Source organism: Schistocerca piceifrons, chromosome 1, assembly GCF_021461385.2.
Source record: "Schistocerca piceifrons isolate TAMUIC-IGC-003096 chromosome 1, iqSchPice1.1, whole genome shotgun sequence".
In the NCBI taxonomy this organism is placed as follows: domain Eukaryota; kingdom Metazoa; phylum Arthropoda; class Insecta; order Orthoptera; family Acrididae; genus Schistocerca; species Schistocerca piceifrons.
Genome location: NC_060138.1, coordinates 736289751 through 736311670, shown reverse-complemented (window position 1 = coordinate 736311670; position 21920 = coordinate 736289751). Strand labels below are relative to the sequence as shown.

The following is a 21920-nucleotide window of genomic DNA, read 5'->3' as shown; positions in this document are numbered from 1 at the left end:
GTAGACGGCTGCATGTAGTCACTGATCTACTGGCAGTTACGAAGGCGTATTAGTATCATGTTTTTATGGTAAAGCTTTAATAGCTGTGTTCGTGCACTATTCACTAAATTAACAAGTGAAATGTGAATCTCTTTGAAATGTACAAGATTAACTGATTCTTTCTCTACGTGTTCTTTTGACAAGGACAACTTTCCCCTTAATTCCATGATTAAAGAATGTTTGTGGTTTTAATTCTCGACTGCTACGGTAACATGACTGGAGACGTTAAATGACAAGACAAAATGATCACATAACTTCAGTCACTTCCATTAACATGTGACGTCATAAATTCTATTACCAGTTACCAACAGTTGCCAATTCTTATGTCTACTTATAACTAACATGCACAATTTAATTAAATGTATAGTAACTACGGTGTTTTCCCTCAATTAATTCTCTTGCTGCATGCAGGACTTTTCCAACTGTTTACATACCATTCCAGACCTACTTTCAGGAACGCAAATCATAGGGGTTTGACCTTAGAGCATATCTACGTTGCTGTCTAGGCGGTTGTATTACCTTCTTTCTTGCTTTTTTGGATGGAACTACTGGCGTAATAGGCCGAGCTTCTGCGGTCGGAATTCCGTGCTGAACCAAATCCGTAGCCGGTAGAAACTGCCTCTCTTCAACCACGAAAATTCCTCTAATACGGGCTGCAACATCCTTTTCTCCTCACTATTTAAATGACCTAACTTCTCCGCTAACTGACTCCTTATCGTCGACGCGACATATCGCACTTCTCTAACTGAACATTTCTTTCCTTTCCTTCCTTTCTTATCTTTATTTCGCTGCTTCTCAGCTCCTCTTATTTCCTCAAAAATTTCCTGACCACTGGCAACAATAGTACCCTTCGGTATCACAACATCTTCTACACCAAAATTATCTATACTTACTGGTATCGCAAAACCCTTCTGTCTCCTTTCCGGTCGGCAGATACTTCTCTTTATATGTACTGACTGACGATCTAAAACATCATTCTGGGTGAGCAGGTCAACCAGAATGTCTGTCTTGGGGCGTTCTTGATTTTTGACATCTATCCAGAGAATCTTTCCACTTCCGCCTTTTATCCTCACAGGGTTAGTGGTTTTTATCGCCCACATCTGCGGTTTTATGGGAAACTGTGAACGGCGCCTTTCGCAGCTCCCTCGCGTCTGACGGGGGTGCGCACTGCCAAATCGGTGAATTGCTTCGCCGAACTGCACAGTTCGCGTTCGATAGTCCACTATCCCCTGATAACGGTGCAGGAAGTCATTCCCTAGTATGATGTCAAATTCACCCTTCTTTAGCCTCACTACCTCCATCCTCTGACTGTATTTACCACCGTCTATTTGCAGATTCACCACACACGAACCTGCAGGGACAATTACTTCCTCTCCAAGGCCACTGATATTGTACCGGGGTGGCTGTAACACCCTTCGATCATTTTTCTCCACAAACAATACACTAACTTGAGCACCAGTATCAACTAAAATTCTAACTGATTTGTTCCCGAGTACGCCAAATAGACTAACGTGTTCCACCTCTTTACATTTTTCGGTCCTAACCGGGTGTATTATTTCTGTCGGGGGCGCGGGTGAGTGGCGGAACCTGACCCCCAAGCGTTTCCCTGATTCGACCCTGCGTTGCGGCGGTGGCCGCGCATCTGATTAGAGAATGGTGACTTTGTGGGGCAAACATTATTAGCATGACCTACTGTCTGGCAAATAGTGCAATACGGCGCGCGACAGCGCATTGCCGTATGGTTGGGCTTCCCACAACGCTGACAAAATGCTTCTTTTGCTGGGACCGGTACTGGGTCCGTTGGGCGCGGTGCGGCAGCGCAAAAACGCAGTACCTCTTCGCGTAACATTGCCAAACGAACAGCTTCAAACAGAGAAGTGGGGGAGGCCGCTTTGACTTCTACTCCGATGCGGGGGTCAATACCGCGAACAAATGCATCAATTGCACGCGCTTCCGCTTCTGAGCGCAAAATTCTGTTTTCACTGGCATTTTCACCTAGCTTATAGGTACGACAAGACACTGCTCGTATGCGATCTGCAAAGGCATCAAAATCCTCGTTAGGCTTCTGCCTAAGGGTTGATAACTGATCTCTGTAATATGCGGTACCTCTGGTATCGGAATAACGTGTAGTCAATCCGCGGGCCAATACTTCAAATTCATGCGTGTCACGCAATTCGTCCACCGTTTCTATGAACATTCGTGCTTCCCCTGTCAACTTGAGTCTGGCTACATTGACCAATAGATCATCCGGCCAGGCACACGTGCGACCCACATCACGAATATTTTGTAAGAACATAGCCACATTTTCGTGGGACTTCCCAGAAAAGGTGGGAATGAAATCAGCCGCAGGAAAATTGCTTACAGTCGCCATGTTAGCAGAAATTGTGGCGTTTGTATTAGAGACAGAATTAGTGTTAGTTGCAGGGGCGGAGCTAGCCACAGGTATGGAAGTTCGCGCACTAGCTTCCAGCGTCTGTTTCAAGACGCGGTTTTGCTCAAGTAGCTCCTGATTTTGTGCGAGTAACTGGCGCATTTGTGCATTTATGGCCTCGAGCGGGTCTTGCGAGGCAGGTGCCTCTACGGGGGTATCCCGTTCCGTCGCTCGTGTCCCTATCGGCATGTTTACAATTTTATGGGACGCTAGTGACCAGAAAAAAGTAATGATTGTTACAAAAAAAGGACGGCCACAAAGATTCTCAATCCAGCGGCGGAAGATCGTCGAAGATATAGTTGTAAGCATCGCGGCGACTTACATGGTGATGGCGATGGTACGACGCATTGGTGGCGGCGACGGCATGGTGCAGTGGCGGCGAGCGGTGGTCGGCGGGCGGCGGCGACGGCGGCGTCCGGACCCTCGGGCGGCGGCGAATGTGTTGGCGGCGGACGGCGCTGGCTCGGCCGGTCGGCGATGGCGGCAGCCCCTGGCGCGTCGGTGACAGCGGCGGATGACGGCGGCCCGGCAGGTCGGGCAGCGCAGCGCAGGCCCCTCGAACTCAGGCAGCGGGCAGCGCGGCGGCGTGCGGCTCACGTGGCTGACTAGCGTGGGCTGCCTCGCTGCAGCGCGCGCCCTGTGCGTGTTCACTGGCGCAGCCACGGCCCACGTGCAGCAAACGTGGCGGCCGGTTGGCGCATTCCATGCGCGAAGTGTACGGCGTTTTGCCGGGAAAAATTTAGTGTAGCGACAAAGTCACTACGGGAACGGATCCAAACTTCTGACACCAATTGTACAGGATGGCGCGTATGGGCAGGCGGTGGGCGTTATGGAATAATAGTGTAATTTTTAGAGAAAGGCCATTTATTGGCTAAAGCATGATGAAAGGGGCTACATAGGCCTAGGGAGGTGAGGGTGAGCCAGAGCTTACAATTTGGCGAACATTGTTCGCGAAGCTACCGAAAGTGGTTGTCTGCCAAAACTAAGTCCACAGTGCCGTAGCACCGGGAGAAGCGGGAGATGTTCAGTGCTACAGGACGCGCATCCGACTCGCTGGTGAGCAAGAATACAAGAGAGCGGGCCCGGCGACGGGCGGCCGGGTATGTTCGACGCACCACGCGGCTTCCTCCACCCTGATTGGTCAGGACCGAGCAAACCGTGCGGGCGGCATGGAACTTTCCAGAGCGTTGCCTGCTAAGCGACGCCTGGGACGGCGTTACCTCGTCAGCACACGAGAGAGGCGCGTGAACAAGGTGCCCTTTCTCGGTGCTGACTTCCTGTTACTAGACCGTGGGACGAAAGAATTTACAGGCAGCTAACACTGCCGGCCGTGGCTTGGCCGTAATGGAGTAATGAAGTTACTAGTTGGAGGCTCATATAATAAAGTAAAATCTCCTATTGTCTGGCTCATCCTTTACACATCATTTTCTCTTCTTCACCTACTTCACACACTGTCCTTCCCTATATCACCTCTGAACTGAAACTAGCTCATGTTTTACTATCTACTATGTTTTGTGCACAATACTTACACTGTGTCATCATATGAAAGCTTTTATTTTTATTAATTTTTGTTAGCACTGAGGTTTATAGACAAAGAAAAACTTATCTTCATACCATTTTAATCTCCTTTTCTGTTTCCAGGTGGATGGTTTTCCTAGCCTCTTTCTGTACAAAGATGGGAAACGGATAGCAGAATACAATGGTTCACGTACTCTGGATGACTTATATGAGTTTGTTTCTAAACACATGCCACATGATGAGCTGTGAAATAAGACTGATGTATTAGACTAGATATGTTAAAGAAGTACCAAGCTGTACACTTGATATTGAGAGTGGTATCAACATTAATCTTATTTTTCTAGAATACATGTCGGTTCTGAATTTTATTGAGTTGTCATTGATATCCATAGTGGATAGGTGTTTACTTGATACCTGAAGGTAAATTGAGCTGCTGCAACAAGAAAATAATTTTGGTGGTACAAAAGTGATAATTATCCCAAATAAACAAGTAAGAAATCACTTGCCAGTTATTATACACTGAAGAGCCAAAGAAACTGAGCCACCTGCTTTTATCATGTAGGGGCCCCACAAGCACGCAAAAGTGCTGCAACGCAACGTGACAGGGGCAGGCCAGATATGCTGGTTAATGTTCATCTCTGGGAAGTTTGGTGGCCAGTGGAAGTGTTTAAAGTCAGAAGAGTGTTCCTGGAGCCACTTTGTAGCAAATCCGGAGGTTGGAGAGAGGGGGGGGGGGGGGCGCTGTTGCATTGTCCTGCTGGAATTGCCCAAGTATGTTGGAATGCACATTGGGCATGAACGGATGCAGGTGATCAGACAGTATGCTTACATACATGTCACCTGTCAGAATCATATCTAGACATATCAGGGGTCTCATATCACTCCAACTGCACACTCCCCACACCATTATAGAGCCTCCAGCAGCTTGAACAGTCCCCTGCAGACATGCAGGGTACACAGATTCATGAGGTTGTCTTCATACCTGTATACATTCATTCGCTCTATACAATTTGAAATGAGACTCGTCGGACCAGTCAGCATGTTTCCAGTCAGCAGGTCATCAAGGGTACACAAGTGGACCTTCAGCTCTGAAAGCCCATATTGATGATGTCTTATTGAACGGTTCACACGATGACATTTGTTGATGGCCCAACACTGAAATCTGCAGCAATTCGCAGAAGGGTTGCACTTCTGTCACACTGAACAATTCTCTTCAGTTGTCATTGGTCCCGTTTTTGCAGGATCTTTTTCCAGCCGCAGCAATATCAGAGATTTGATGTTTTACCGGGTTCCTGATATTCACGGTACACTCATGAAATGGTTGCACATGCAAATCCCCACTTCATCGCTATTTTAGAGGTGCTGTGTCCCATCGCTCATGCACTGACCATAACACCACATTCAGACTCACTTAAATCTTGAGAACCTGCCATTGTAGCAACAATAACCAGTCTAACAACTGCACCAGATGCTTGTTGTCTTATATAGGCGTTGGCATCTGCAGTGCTGTCATCTGACTGACTGTTTACATATCTCTGTATTTGAATACACATGCTTGTACCAGTTTTTTTGGTGCTTCAGTGTACATACATTGTAATCTGACAATCTGAGAGATAGTTAACTTCCATATCTTGTCCCCAACACGAAGTGCCAAAATACAATTTGAATAAATACCGTGGGGTTTGAGATGAGGGTACAGTAATTAATGTGTCACTGGTAAGTAGGGTATCTCATTTTGTAGCATCTCTGAATTTGGATCTAAATCATAGTATCAGGGTTGTGAAAAAAAAAAGTTTCGCTCACTATTGCTTACAAAAAGTTAAGGACACTGATTCATAACAAAGAAAACTGGATGTGAACTAATATTGATTGTGCAGTTGGATTGAGGTGTCACTCAACAACATTGTCTGCTTGCATAAATACGTGTTCAGCAAACAGAAGGCACCAACAGACTGCAAAGAGGCCACTGCATGTTGTTATTTTGATGTCTCACCTGTTTTCAATCTGTCTTCCCTTGGGTTGGTTACTGTGTGAATGATTCACATGCATGGAACCATGATTGTACCCAGGTATGCACCTCTTCATCCAAAAGAAATGTCTGTCTTCAGGGCTCCAAAAAATATGGAAATTACATGGGGAGGGATTGGGACTGTACACAGGACATGTAAGGGCTTTCCAGCAAAACTTACGTAGCATAATCAAAACAACCTAGGCAACATATGGGCAGGCTTTATTGTGTAACAGAATGATGCTATCCATCAACATTCCTGGACATTTGAACTTGATAGCACACTTCGGTTTTTGCGAAGTGTCCACATACCACTGTGCATTAATTGTGGCACCACGTTCCAGCAATTCAATGAGCAGCGAGCCTTTTGCAGTCGAAGAGAAAGATCATCATGACTTTCCCAGAGCTGGCATTCCCGGGTTGGAATTTTTTGATGAAGGTGAATTTATGTGCTCCCTTTGTTGGCCCTGATGCTTGCTCTCTGGCTCAAAATGGTAACAACAGGTTTCATCTCCCTTGACCGTTCGTGACAGGAAATGATATTCTTAAGCATGATACCATTACAAATGCTGCAGTGATGTTGACATTCTGTTCAACTTCTGCTGCTTTGTCAGGCTGTGGGGAACCCTCCATGCATAGATGTTTCGGAATTTCAGCTGCTCTGTTATGACGACATGAGTAGTACCATGATTGATGCCCAACATGAGCAGAATGCGTTCCACCATTCATTTCTGATGGCTGGTCCACTGCAGCAGCGAGAGAAGAGATAATGACATGATGAGCTTGTCGTGGCCATCTGAAATCTGTCAATGACACCCGGCCTTCTTGAAATCTTTCATTCCATCCAAAGGCATGTGCACATGATGCACTGTGTTTGGGGATGAATTTCATTTCCTAACACCTCTTCCACAGCCGAAAATCATTCCACACCTTGCTGTTGTTCTTTCATGGTTTCCATAGTGAAGTTGGTTAAAGCAACTCACAGACCTCGTGTCAAGCACATCTAACAGACGAATGGTACTACAGTGAAAGTCTGCGGTATTCCTTCATAATACCCAAAAGAGGGCACTACAGTAGACTTACCTGCAAGTATTAACAATGCCCGCACCATGCTTGTTGTACAGTCTGTTTCATTTTCATTTGACTGCCCCTTATACGTCTTAATTTCTTAAATAATATCACAGCTGAGTATGAAGTACAGCAAATTCAGACCTAATTTTATTGTTTTGGCCATGCAGTCATTACAACAGAAAAAAGTAATACATCTAACGCCCCCTTGATTAAGGACAAAATATGGCTCAGGTACAGTCTTAAACTAGAATGATTCTAAATGTAAATAACAAGAATCTACTTGTTATCGTACAGTTTTTGGCATATGTGTGAGGCTTCCGGAGATATCGTTTATCTTGGCTGCATTTTGAGATAGATAAATGTGGTCTCACTAATTTACCCTGGAAAATGTAGGTGCATTGCTGCATACAGATGATAGAGGAAGGTAGTCTGGTACCCCAAAATGGATAGAAAGAAAGGAAACAAAATAGAGTTTGTGTAATGAGAACCTAAGAAGAATCAAACAATAGAAACCCAGGATGAAATAAAATAAATATTATTAAAAGGAGATATTGCTACTCCCAATATAGTGGAAATGTTGAGTCGCAGACAAGACACAACAAAAAACTGCTAAACAAGTAAGCTTTTGGCCCGAAAATCTCCCTTTGAATTAGACCACACACACACACACACACACAATTGTTTCACCCAGGTATTTGTTTGAGTTGAATTACACAGTTGTGACTCACTGATATTGTAGTCATAAGATACTACATTTTTGTATGTTTCATGACATGTATAGTTTTACGGTTTGAAACATCTAAAGAAAGTTGCCAGTGTGAGTCACTTTCAAATCTTATGATGATTTCAATATTATCAAGATTGCGTTATCAAGATTGCGTCATAGATAACTGCATCGTTTCTGCATTTTAGGAAAACGGAAAACCTCACATCTGGACAGTTGTCGGATGTTTAGCCATATTGTGTGTCATTGCTGTGTTCGCCCCCCCCCCCCCCCCCCCCCTCTCTCTCTCTCTCCACATGAAGGCTGTGACCATCCTATTGTTCACTGTCTAGCAACATTGCCCACATTTGTATGCTAAATAAATTGCAACTTGCATTTGCCTTATTCCTGCCATGAAATGTATAGTCACGTTACTGTACATGTCATTGTGCTCACCAATAACAATACTTATGGTTCCATGTACTGCTGATACCACTTATACACTCCCATATAGGTGCAAAACATTTTTGTAAATCAGCATGTAATCATACTGTATTCACTTCTACATTTTAGCTGATTTTTTAAAATTCCTTAACATTACTTTTAACTTATTGTAAAAGTTACTGTTTATTGCTCATTTACATGGCCCATAGTGCTCATATAATTCATGATCATCCCACTTAGGTAGTTAAATTGTCATTTCCGATAGGCACAGGAGGCAATCCCTTCCCCTGCCCCAATGTGAGGACCACTTAACCCTTGAGCAGGTGTGCCAATTTTCGTAACATGAGGGGGCAGGCGGCGTACTTTGTACACCTGTAAAGAATAGCTGTCGTTATGTTACCAAGATAATCATGTATGAGAAAAATTACAGTTTAATCTTATTTTAACTAAGCAACCATAAGAGAAACTTATGTTACGTGAGCTAAAACTCTGTTTAGTCAAACAAAATAAAAGAAACATTCAATATTACTCTGTTGCTGTGTAAAAGTGTTACCCCACAGTAATGACCCCCTCGAGTATTTAAGGGCAGACTTAAGTCAGATCCCTGCCAAACACTTATTTGGTTACCAATTATCTTCTGACAACTGCTTCAGGTGTGAGATTGTGGTGCTAGTAGGAATCGGTGGTGGTGGTGGTGGTGGTGGTGGTGGTGGTGGTGTCCCCCTCACACACACACACACACACACACACACACACACCACACGCTCACGCATGCGCGCACAATGTAAATCTTTTCTCACCTAGCTCGCTGCTATTTTATATTGCTGCTGCTCACGTTGCACTTATGGCAGTACAACTTATTGCTGTGTTAACTGAAGCAATGATGAAGTAATAGATATGGTCTTGCAATTGTAAAACAACACTGGAACAGTACAAGACAATGTTATTTGCACTTGGTGCACTTTGTACATAGCCGCGCTACCGCTTGAGGGTTAAACAACCACCCTTTGTGAATAATCTATTCTGTTTGTAAATTTGGTTCTAGAGGCAAGCAAATAACCTCTCTTTGCCAATGAAGGCTGTGGCCAAAAATTTTATGTACAGTGTCTTTTAATTGTGTGTGTCTGTAACTTACGTGTCTTCTTTGCAGTAAGTAGCAATCTGTCTTTTCATATATTATTAACAAAGATTTAACCTGTCATTGAGTTCCAATGACGTAAATAATACACTGGTGTAGCTCAGGTGTATATCTCCTCCCCCCACCTCCCCCTTTTTTTAAAAGATTACATAGTGTGTGTATCCCACAGTTATGTACTACTTACATCAAATATCATAATATTCCGTATTTTGCTGCAAGAAATTTTCTCTCCATTTTTGAACACAAAATAATGGTGTAATCTATTTATTTACTTAATAAAAACACCTATCCGCTGCTAGACAATGATTTTTATTCAGTCACCTCCACTCATTCCTTTACAATTACATTCCAGATGTTCATATCATTGTACTTTGGATTTTTGGGCATTAACTCACTGATATCATCTTTATATAGAAAAATTTTGGAATACCCTGCAACATTAATGTCAGTGATTGCATGATTGTTGCCTGTAGTATGTTTAGATGCTCACCTCATAATGCATACTGTATGGTAGCCCAGATGAAATTTGTAAGTTTGACCAGATTGAGTACAGGGGGAGGGGTCGAGTGGTTCTAGGCGCTACAGTCGGGCCGCGCGACCGCTACGGTCGCAGGTTCGAATCCTGCCTTGGGCATGGATGTTTGTGATGTCCTTAGGTTAGTTAGGTTTAAGTAGTTCTAAGTTCTAGGGGACTGATGACCTCAGAAGTTATGTCCATAGTGCTCAGAGCCATTTGAAAAATTTGAGTATGGGTCTCCAAGATTTTTCTGTCTTAAGTTTACAATAAGTACAATAAGCTTAACATGTTCTCTGTGGAAGAAGATTTGAGGCCTTGCTGTACTGCATAGCGATCTACTGGTGACCTGACAAAAACTTTGCTGAAATGCGGCTCTAGTCACCAGTGTGCGGTGCTCTGCAATTGTAATTACCAGGGGGGACCCAAAAGAAACCGGATTGTTGTCATTAAAAAATTATTGATGAAGCTTTTTACAAAATTATTTCAGTCACCTTCAAATACTCTCCATTACATGCAATGCGTTTGTCAAGTCTCTTTTCCCACTGTTGGAAGCGTGTTTGGAACTCTTCAAGTTTGATATTGTCCAATGCCCTTTGCGAAGCTGTTTTTACTGCCTCCACATCGTCATAACGCTCCCCTTTTAGCATTTTTTTCATTCATGGAAATAGGAAAAAATCGCACGGGGCTAGATCCGGCAAATCCGGAGCGTGGGGAACGAGAGACCACCTCTGAGATGCCAAATAGTGGATCACTCGTAAGGCCGTGTTTGCTGGAGCGTTGTCGTGATGCAGAAACAGTCACCTGATCGCCAAAGTTCCGGCCGTTTCCTCCTCACATCCTCTCGCAGACGCCTTAAAACATCAAAGTAAAAGTGCTGGTTAACAGTCTGGCCAGGGGGATACGAATTCCCGATGCACAATTCCACAACATCAAAAGAGACAATGATCATCGTCTCACATTTGACCTCACTTGCCTTACTTTTTTCGGTCTGGGAGAGTTTGGGAGTCCTCCACTGCTTGACGCTTGCTTGGTTTCTGGGTCATACCCGTAACACCAACTCTCATCCCCTGTAATGACTTTGTTCAAGAAGTTTGGATCACGTGCAATCTCTGTTTTCAAGTCCTGACACACTTCATGCAGATGGTTTTTTGCTCCTGTGTGAGAAGGCGCAGAACAAATTTATCAGCAACACGTCTCATATGCAAATCCTCACTCAAAATCCGCTGGCACGAGCTCCAACTGATTCCTGTCTCTGTTGAAATTTGGTCGATCGTTTGGCGATGATCCTTGTTGATCTTTTGGCGGACCTTTTCAATGTTCTCCTCATTTCGCGATGTTGAAGGGCGTCCAGAATGAGCTTGGTCATCAACACACATCTCGCCACGTTTAAAGCACCCAAACCACTCGAAAACCTTGTGTGCGGCTCATAGCGTCCTCCTGGAAAGCTTCCTGAAGCATTTGGTGTGTCTCCGTTGCAGTTTTTTTAAGCAGGAAACAAAATCTCACACACACTCTTTGTTCTTTTAAAGTTGCCGTAACGACTTCGCAGAAGTAACCGCCAAAAGTCAGAGAAACACAATACCACACTTGCACGTTCAACTCTCCACTGACACCGTCTGCACAGCTGTTCATGAAGGTTTCTACTAACACCATCTAGCGTGAGAACCCTGCACTACCTCTACGAGTGGCATCGCCCTCGGAGTCCGGTTTCTTTTGGGTCCCCCCTCGTATACCTCTGCCTGATGTCAATTCACCACATTGGTGGGGGCTGTCCATAGCAAATGGGACATATCGCTGCATAAACTGCTCCAGTAACAGCTACCTAAGCTCGAAAATGACCCTGAAACAATTTATTCGTTTACCGTACTTATTTATTTATTTTTGGGAATTTTTACTATACTTGTTTAGTTCGTAAACACAAATCTTAATAGAAATAATTTTAAAAAATCATTTTCACGTAAACTTCACATTCTTAAATAATTGTAATCTTAAAAAGTTTTTCTTGGTTTTGTTGTATCTTGCTTTGTTTATTTTTGTAGGGCATTTTAACCTACTAATTTATTTGCAAAACACACAAATTTTTACAAACAATACAAAAAGGACTAATTACCATAATCTTTGGACCATTTAAACAGTGCAGTCATACAAAGTCATTCCTGTCTGTGGTTTTCATTACTACAGCTGATGCATATTTTTGGTTGTCCCAAGCAGTCATCGCAAAATGTTGTAATTGTCTTGGTTTTGTTGTCTCCCGCATTTTTGCTTTCCTCAGCAAAAATCCTTTTGTACCACAACATGCAGTGTCACTAAAATTTTCTTCCTGGTCCCTCAATTTTCCAAGTATGGTCTTTTTTTTCTTGATGGAGGCTTGGTACAGGCAGCATATCCACATAATTGCAAGGCAATGGACTCTTTGAAAATTTGAAATGACATTCTTCTGCTCAAAGTGCTCTTTTTACGATGCAGAATCCAATTGGGAACTCCTGCTCTGTTTGGACCATTTGTTGCACAGAGAGGCATATTTTTATCTGACAACTTATGTCATAGAGAAATGCTTGTATAGAAATTGTTAGCGTAATGAATGAAACCTTTTTCAAAAAGAGGCTCAAAACATTTTCATAGTGATAGCCTCAGCTTGACCTGCATCTTGCAGTGTGTCATCTTTCCCTTGATAAATATGCAAGGCAAAAGTGAAGCCTTCCTCTTTACAAATTTTGTGCAACTTTACATGATACTTGTGAGACGTGGTGTCATTTACTGCCTAAAAATAAATCTTTCTCTCCAAGGAATCATAAATCCATCAATTACCACATCTCTTCCAGGGGTTAGAGTATTTTGAAAGTTACTCTGCAGATGTTCAACTAATACTGTACTTTGTATGTCGTGTCATTTACATTTCTAGGGGCATCATTGTCAGTAAAATGTCAGCAAGGTAATAAAACTAGAAACAGATCATGTGACATAGTGGCTTTTATAACTTTATTTTCATACAGCGGATTGTTTGACCAATAAGCTGAAACTTCTGTGATCTCATTTAACCCCACAATTAGCATTATGCCAATAAACTTGTCTATTTCATCCTCAGAAGCTTCAACCCAATTGGCTAGACAAGATCTTTTTTTTTTTTTTTTTTTTTTTTTTTTTTTTTTTTTTTTTTTTTTTTTTTGCCTGGCATGTTGGACAGTTACTGTGCTGCATACCTCGTTTCTAACAACATTATTGTTAAACATGTCTTATGTAAACATCGGTAGGGATGTCAAAATTGGTGAATATATTAACTTTTGTATCCCAATTAAGTTGTTATATTTTGCCTATTGGTTTTCAAAATGGAGTATAATTTTCGTCAATGCCATTACCATTAACAGAGTTACATACAGTATCATGTACCTCATCAGGACAGGAATCATCACCACTTATATTTAAATCTGATGAGGATCTTGAATGCTAGGGATTGTAAGCTGGATCATTGTCAGGCACAGTAGAGTTGTTGTAGTCACTGGAGTCTCCCTTATTTAGGTAGCAGTTCAGATAGTAGTGTAGTCTCTCCTCATCTAATTGAGTACTACACCTTTGTTTTCTTGTTACTGGGATCCCAGAGGTGGATTGATCCCTTTCCAGCTAAACATCAGTGATCAAAAAATAGAAAATCCAGGATGGAATGTAACAATATTATGAAAAGAGAAGTTGCTACACACCATATAGCGGAGATGTTGAGTCGCAATTAGGCACAACAAAAAGACTCACAATTAAAGCTTTCGGCCACTGGTACTTGTCGGCCATAGACGACGTGCGCGTTGTGTGCCCCACACGCGCTCACGCGCGCGCCCCACACACACACACACACACACACACACACACACACACACACACATACACACACGACTACAGTCCCAGTTGCCAGACTCTGCAGGTGTGTGTGTGTGTGTGTGTGTGTGTGTGTGTGTGTGTGTGTGTGTTGGGTGTGTGTGTGCGTGCGTGCGTGCGAGGGTGCGTGTGTGGGTGGGGGTGGACGCGGGCGAGCATGCTTGTGCGCGCGTGTGTGTGTGTGTTGGGGGGTAGGGGGGTGAGTTAGTGCATGCACGCGTTCGCGTGGTGTGCTTTCTGTGTGTGTGTGTGTGTGTATCTTCTATTGTTGACGAAGGCCATCAGCTGAAAGCGTTTAAATGTGAGAGTCTCTTTGTTGTGCCTGTCTGTGACTCAGCATCTCCGCTATATGGTGAGTAGCAACTTTCCTTTTCATAATATTGTAAACACACAATGAAATGTGATTAAAACTGGTGGCCAACCATAATCATTATGAAAAATAAACAGACACCTCATAACTATAAACAGTATTTTGCTATATACCTTAAAGCAGCTATTATTGTCTGCTAGCACTAACAAATGACAGTGTGTGTATTTTAAAGCAACTATTCTCACCTGCTAACACTTACATATGGATGGTGTGCGTATTATAATGTACAGCAAGAAGTAACCCGTTTTTTGTAGCATTTGGTGCTAAAAATGCAGCACAACAATTGTGACACATGGTGACATGAAAAATTGGGAATCAGAATGAAAAAGTGTTATAGGAAGCAATAACATAATGAAATTATCTTTCTCGTGGCAAATAAAATATATACCTTCGATAGAGCGCAGCAATTAGTTGCCCCCCCCCCCCCCCCCCCCCCCCCACACACACACACACACACATACATACACACACACTTTTTCAAGTTTTATTACACATCTCCAGATTTAGTTCCCTGTTGGGTCGAACATCAGTCACAGTTCTCATACACACAAAATTCAAGCTTTTGCAGCAAACGGTTGCTTCATCAGGGAAGAGGGAAGGAGAGGGAAAGACGAAAGGATGTGGGTTTTAAGGGAGAGGGTAAGGAGTCATTCCAATCCCGGGAGCGGAAAGACTTACCTTAGGGGGAAAAAAGGACAGGTATACGCGCGCGCGCACACACACACACACACACACACACACACACACACACACACACACACAAACGCGCGCTCGAGTGTATACCTGTCGTTTTTTCCCCCTAAGGTAAGTCTTTCCGCTCCCGGGATTGAAAAGACTCCTTAACCTCTCCCTTAAAACCCACATCCTTTCGTCTTTCCCTCTCCTTCCCTCTTTCCTGATGAAGCAACTGTTGGTTGTGAAAGCTTGAATTTAGTGTGTATGTTTGTGTTTGTTTGTGTGTCTATCGACCTGCCAGCACTTCCGATTGGTAAGTCACATCATCTCATATATATATATATATATATATATATATATATATATATATATATATATATATATATATATATATATATATATATATCATTATAATAGAAGGAAACATTCCACGTGGGAAAAATTATATATAAAAACAAAGATGAGGTGACTTACCGAACGAAAGCGCTGGCAGGTCGATAGACACACAAACAAACACAAACATACACACAAAATTCAAGCTTTCGCAACAAACTGCTACCTCATCGGGAAAGAGGGAAGGAGAGGGAAAGACGAAAAGGAAGTGGGTTTTAAGGGAGAGGGTAAGGAGTCATTCCAATCCCGGGAGCGGAAAGACTTACCTTAGGGGGAAAAAAGGACGGGTATACACTCGCTCCCCCTCCTTCCTACCACTCCCCTCAGCTTGCAGTCAGTGCTGCCACCACTTCTTTCCACTAGCTTAGTAGCTGCTGAGAGGCAGGGAGACATGAGGAGTGGTTTGTTTGAATCTGATTCTCAGAGACTGTAGGTGCAGCAGCCAGAGATGGCAGTCATTTGTGCGTAAGTTGTGTCCGAGTGACTGTGTGAATGTGTATGTGCTTTTGTTTTCTGGCAAAAAAGCTATGGCTTAAAATTTAGTTTTGAGTGAGACTGTCTTTACTATGTACCTGTCTACAGCTCAGCAATCACCTTTATGATCAGTCGCTACCTATCCTCATTATTATTTATTCTCAGAGTATTTGAACAAGTTATCTGTTGCATGGATTGATCACCATGGTCTCATTTCAACAACACGCTGTCTGTGGCTCTTGAATAGCTGGCCACATGAGTGGATTTCCATGATGGGCTGAAACCAAAGGCCATTTCTGCGGGTATCTGTAATGGATCGAACCTGCTGATCTGAAGCCATTAGAACATATGGACGAAAAGAAGAAGAAAATTGTGTCAGTCGCTTGCGGTTTGTACGCAATGTACTCATATATTTCCTGAAAGAAAAATCACACAATGCCTGTAAAATAATAGATATAACACAGTGTGTAATAACTGAAAATAATGGACGTAGTAAACCAACATTTTATTGCTGATCGTCTGCGACTTTGGTTTACACAATTCTTCCCCATCTTATACACTTCTCTCCAGGTGCCTACTTTTTCCTGAGATTATTTCTGAAATCCATAATGATATTTTAAATCCGTCTTGTGACTCCAAGGAAATGCATATTTCGGTCAACAGATGTGTTTAACGTTACTGAAATAAAATAACATCAGTGGTCTTAATGAAACAGACATACCATTTGGCTTGCTTTCTCCAGTTCATTACAAAAGCCATTATGTCAGTACTTAAGATTTTTGTTCACATCAGGAAACGCCATCTGCTTGCAGATCTTTTTAGACATGTCATTGTTTGCACCATTGTTTCTTGTATGGTAGCTGCAAATACAGATTGTCAACTTACATCGTAATTTACCCTCGAGATTTCAGAATTTGTCAGGATAAAATGCTAAAACTGGTCTGGAAATCGGAGAAATATGAATGAATTTCACTTGGGGAAACTAGTGGTAACCCTGGCATGATGCTTAAGTGTATCTTTGTAAAAGTGCCGTAATTGTTTCCCAACTAACTGCTTTTATCTGTTTCCCTCTTTGGCCTTTTTTAGCTGTGTTATTTAACTTTTCCTGGGGCACCCATCTTGCTTCGTGGCATAAATTATTTTAAAATGACTTTAAAGAATGGACCAAAAATTTTAATTTTTACATGATGATACTGAAATACTACTCGAGGTGCCGAATTCAGGTAGCTTAAATAGCTGAAGGGATCAACTACTAATTCACAGCTAACAAATTCAGGCTTAATGTCACAAATACTCAGTTTATGTGGTTTCAAGCAAACCTGCTTTGTTATGCAACCGCACAGTCAGCTTATTATTTGACCACAAGATGCTTAGCACTGAGAGACTCTTGGATTTTTAAACATCACATTCAAGACACACTAGCACCTTCGCCCCAGTTGATTGTAAAAAGCTGATGAGGTGTGTCTAAATTACAAGTCCATAAGATTTGAATGTGCAGTAAAGGGAAATCTCAGAACTTGCAAAAATAGGAATTTAGAATCCAGTGCAGTTGCCAGCCTAATTATTCATAGAGCAAAACACAAAGCTGCTGTTTAACTTACACGCTGTAATAGCAATGTGTGTTAAATCCACTCCAGCACAGTAAATATTTAGCTTTAAATTATGTAGTTATTGAAACACGGTTGAAAAACTGACCGTATGCTTTCTGTTTCATTTTGTTGTTAAGGTTGCAGACACACACAAATGCACTGGTAGACACGACAAAGCTTACAGGCACAATAGTTTACAATTTTGTTTTTGTAGCAGTGCTCGACTCAATGTAGTCATGAGACTAGATTTTTTTTTTTAAATCCTAGGTAACACTTCAGGCACATACATGTTGTTAATGTTAAACACAGCAGGGTAACAATACTGATCCCTTTTATAATGCCATAGACAAACCAAAATGTAGATTATGCAATATGACACAACTGACACAGGAATAAAACATATGCTGTAAATATTGGTCATAATTTCAATTAATGTGTAAAATTTAGTTGCTGTGTCATTTAAACAGTACTGCTCTGTTTTGTGATTTTCAGTAGTCTGTGTGATAAATGAAATTGAAGTCTTTGAAATTATCCTTGCACATTATTGGACATTCATCTGTGTTAATGAAAACAATGACTTGGGTACATATAACTTTAAACAGACACTTTTCTTCAGACTATAATAGTAATAGACAAAATTGGAAAGCAATTCATCTCTCTAAATGAAACACTTAATTCTTGAGCGGGGATGCCAGTTTTCATAACACAAGCAGGCGCATGGCGTACTTTGTATGCATGTAAAGATGAGCTGGCTTCATGTTACCAAGGTAAACATGTATGAGCAAAGTCACAGTATCATCTAAGTTTAATTGAACAATGATAAAATAAATTTGCATTATGTGAGCTAAATCACTATTTAATTAAGCACTGATAAAATAAACTTTCATTGTATCACTCAGTCGCTGTGTACAAGTGTTACCCCTCAGTAATTACCCACTCAGAGCATTAAGCAGTGCATTTGCATCAGATCCCAGCTAAATGCTTATTTGGTTACCATTTATCTCATAGACAACTGCCTGGGACTGTATTGCTAGCTCAGAATCTTGGGCATTTTCTTGCATGGATTGTAAAATCTTCCTCAGCTAGCTCCATGTTTATTTGATATTACTGCTGCTCAATTGGATGCAGGACAGCACAACATACCACTGCATTAGCTGAAGCAATAATGAAGGAATGGGTATGGGCACACAATTGTAAAACAACAATGGAATGGCACAAGACAATGTTATTTGTGGTGGGCGTACTTTAGATGAGGAGGTGAGAAGCCAAGGGGTATAAGTGACATTTTCAGAAAACATGAGTTAAGTGCAAAAATGGGTTCCTGAAATATGTAAATTATGGTGGCCAAGAGGTACAAGTGCATCTCTGTCTGGTGCTGCAATCTGGTGGTAGAAAATTTAACTACTTGCAGAAACGCGTGTATTGTTTGGCGGCCAAGGGGTATATGTGAAGCGGCAATAATGGTGGTGCGCGTGTGTGTGAATGCGGTGTTACTGTTACGAAGTGAAGTTCATTGTTTCATTGCATATAAGTGATAAAACAAACTTCATTTACTATCTTCCATCAATAAATACGAATATTAATATTATTTTTATTGTAAATTGGACATAAAATACGAGAGAGAACAGTAACAATGACATCTCCAGAAGGGGACTTTTCTGACAGCTCCGAAGGTGAGTAATTAAGTACACCATTAATATTATTGTCTCATGTTTAAATAAAACACTTCAAAAATACATATTTTTTATATTTAAAGTGAAAACCAGTTGATATTATTCGCTAGAATGACCCCCCCCCCCCCCCCTTTTTTTTTAAAAAAAGACAATTGCTCTAGACCAGACATCTGATGATATTTCATATGAACCAGAGGTAAATAGTGTTGATACTGACTCCAGGGAGAACTCAAGTGATGAAGGTAATTTTCTATAATTGATGCAATATGAGCAGTAAACTAAGTTACAGTTTTGTAAAAAAATTTCCTGGCAGAGTAGCTCCTTTCTGCTGATCGATATTTCTCAGTGGAAGTCAGAGTGAATTGTGCAGTTTTCTGCTTGCAGACGCTGCCAACCCATAGATAGTAAGCAACTGATTATAAGATTTCTTCATTAATTCCACATTCATTAACACTATTCAGAACTACATTACTTTGACAGTGAATATCTGTATAATATTATGCTTTCATGAAGCTTTGTTACTGCCGTGCATCATTAATTTCTACCATAATGAATTATTAATGTGAAGTTAACAGTACTACACAGAATTTTCCCCCTCATCTTTCCTCACCCCACAGCCATGTTGGCGCATTTTCTTGTTCACATTTTCACCTTGCTGCCCAGAAAAGTTTTACAACCTGTGTATTTGCCATTAACTAACAAATAATGAGAAATCAAAACAACTTTAATTACCTGAAAAAGTAAAACTAAGCAGGTTAACATACTGCTCTATGCTTCTCCATTTCAGACGAAAATGAAGGGTCTCATGAAAGTGAGGTAAACAGTGGAGGGCACAAAGCTTCTAAGAGAGTAAAGCATGTGGGGAGAAAAAAAACGTGAAGGACTCGTTTATGGAAAAGAGTAGTACCATCTACAAAACGTAATGAAGGTAAAGAATATGTGGATCGCAAAGGAAAGTTGCTCAAAGAAAGAAATGTAAGAGTGTACAATCACAACTGCCGATTCAAGTGCAATCAGAATATCCGTCAACAAACAAGACAGGAAGTATTTAATGAATATTGAAGTCTTGGTACCTGGGACTTGCAGACCACCTTCTTATACTCTTCTGTTACTGTCAGTGAGCCAAATAGAAGGAAAGGAATTGCTACAAAAAGAAAATCTATTAGTTGCCCATATTCTCTACAGGGCAAAAGAGTTTGCAAAATGTTCTTTATAAGGACCCTAGATGTGTCTAACAAGAGAGTAACAAACGTGGTACAAAAGAAAACCACTTCAACTACAAATATTTCACGTAAGGACAAGCGAGGCCATAAAACCCCTGGACATAAGATTGATGAAGCTAAAGTAGGTCTTATAAAGGAACACATCAAAAGTTTTCCAAAGTACAGTAGCCACTATTCACGCCAAAAAGCACCTAATAAGAAGTATCTGGCAGGAAACCTCAACCTCAAGAAAATGTATCAGCTTTATAAGGAGTATTGTGAAGAAAAGGAAACAGAGCCAGCACGGGAAAGCTTTTACCGCCATGTTTTTAACACATGCTTTAATCTTAGTTTCCACAGTCCATATACAGACACACGTGCTACGTGTGACAAGCTGCAAAATACCATTGATCATGGATTGCTTGACGAAAAACATGGTGCTCTTGTTGAACAATAACAATTTCGGGGTATGTGACCACGCCCCAGAAGGCCCTCTACTTCGAAAATTGAAACAAATGTCAACACAATTGATGTCATGTTGCGAGAAGACAGTCTTTTATCACTAACAAAGATTGCAGAGAGTATGAACATATCCAACGGATTGATTGATAGCATTGTATGAACAAGTAGGGTACAGAAAAGTTGCAGCAAAGTGGGTGCCTCATGAGATCAGTGATGAACAGAAGGCTCACCATGTGATGGTGTGTCAGTGATGGAAGGGAAGGCTTCAGTGAGAACCATATTTTTTTGGACAAAGTCATCATATGCAATCAATCTAGGTTCCATCATAAGACCCAGAGATAAAACAAGACAGTGTCAAATAGAAACATCCTTCAAGTCCCAGAACTAAAAAGGCCAATGTTCAACCAAGTGCAAGAAAAGTCACGCATCTTTTCTTCTTCAATAAGCAAGGGACTCTGGTGCTGGAAGGCACAGAAATTGAATGCGTCCCAAAGGGTATGGATCTGGAAACCCACTAGGGGGGGTCTGTGCTCTGGCGCATACCTGCACTGTGAGCCTCACTGTGCGAGTGCACCACTCTCCGTACCACGTGAAGTCCGCAGCCAATTGCATTTCCTGCAGAAATGTATTTAAGCGGCCGCACGGCGCTGCACCGGCAGTCTGGTACTCGCCATGGTTAGCATGTGCATCTCGGCCATACTGCGTTCTAAATCCATGTGTTGAGATACATCCTGTTGTCATTTGTACTGTTCCTGTGTTGTCGTTGTCTCGCAATGTTTATCACCTCAGTTCTCACTTGCTTGCCTCGTGTTGTTTCCTGGTCGGTTGTAGTGTCTGTCGTTCCCTACTTGTTCATCTGTCCTGTTTGTTCATTGTTAGCGATACCTCCACTGCCTGGCGGCTTTGCGTCTCCATTTTCTGCCTTGAACCACTCGCCAGTCGCTCATGGCTATAATAATCACAGTTTATCATCACGTGTTGAATGGGCAACATACTGTTCATGCGAATTACTGTTGTGACTTATTGAGGAGGAAAACTGCAACAAAAAGACTACACCTTGCTGAAATGGGATGGATCCTTCATCAGGACAATGCACCAGCTCATCGCGCTATCGAGGTTCAATAAACAATCACTGAATTAGGCATTGAGGTGACACTGTATCAACATTATTCACCGAAGCTAGAACTGTGTGACCTCCACCTATATCCTGCAGTCAACAAAGAGCTTCGGGATCATTATTTTCAAAGTGATCGAGAGCTAAACAATCAGATTTTGGGTGTACTGAACAGACTATCAAAAAGGAGCTTCAGGGAGTGTTTTGAACAATGGACTGAATGCTGGAATCATTG

The 21920-nt window shown here is 41.8% G+C and overlaps 1 protein-coding gene across 1 annotated transcript in view; it reads left to right on the top strand.

Moving 5' to 3' along the window:
• Window positions 1-4356, top strand: part of LOC124711451 (thioredoxin domain-containing protein 5 homolog) — a 119788-nt gene extending 115432 nt beyond the window's left edge. Inside the window, exon 8 of the mRNA XM_047241540.1 lies at window positions 4112-4356. Within this exon, the coding sequence (XP_047097496.1) occupies window positions 4112-4237 (126 nt within the window). The 3' untranslated portion in view covers window positions 4238-4356. The remainder of the gene's footprint in view (window positions 1-4111) is intronic.
• Window positions 4357-21920: the final 17564 nt, after the last annotated feature.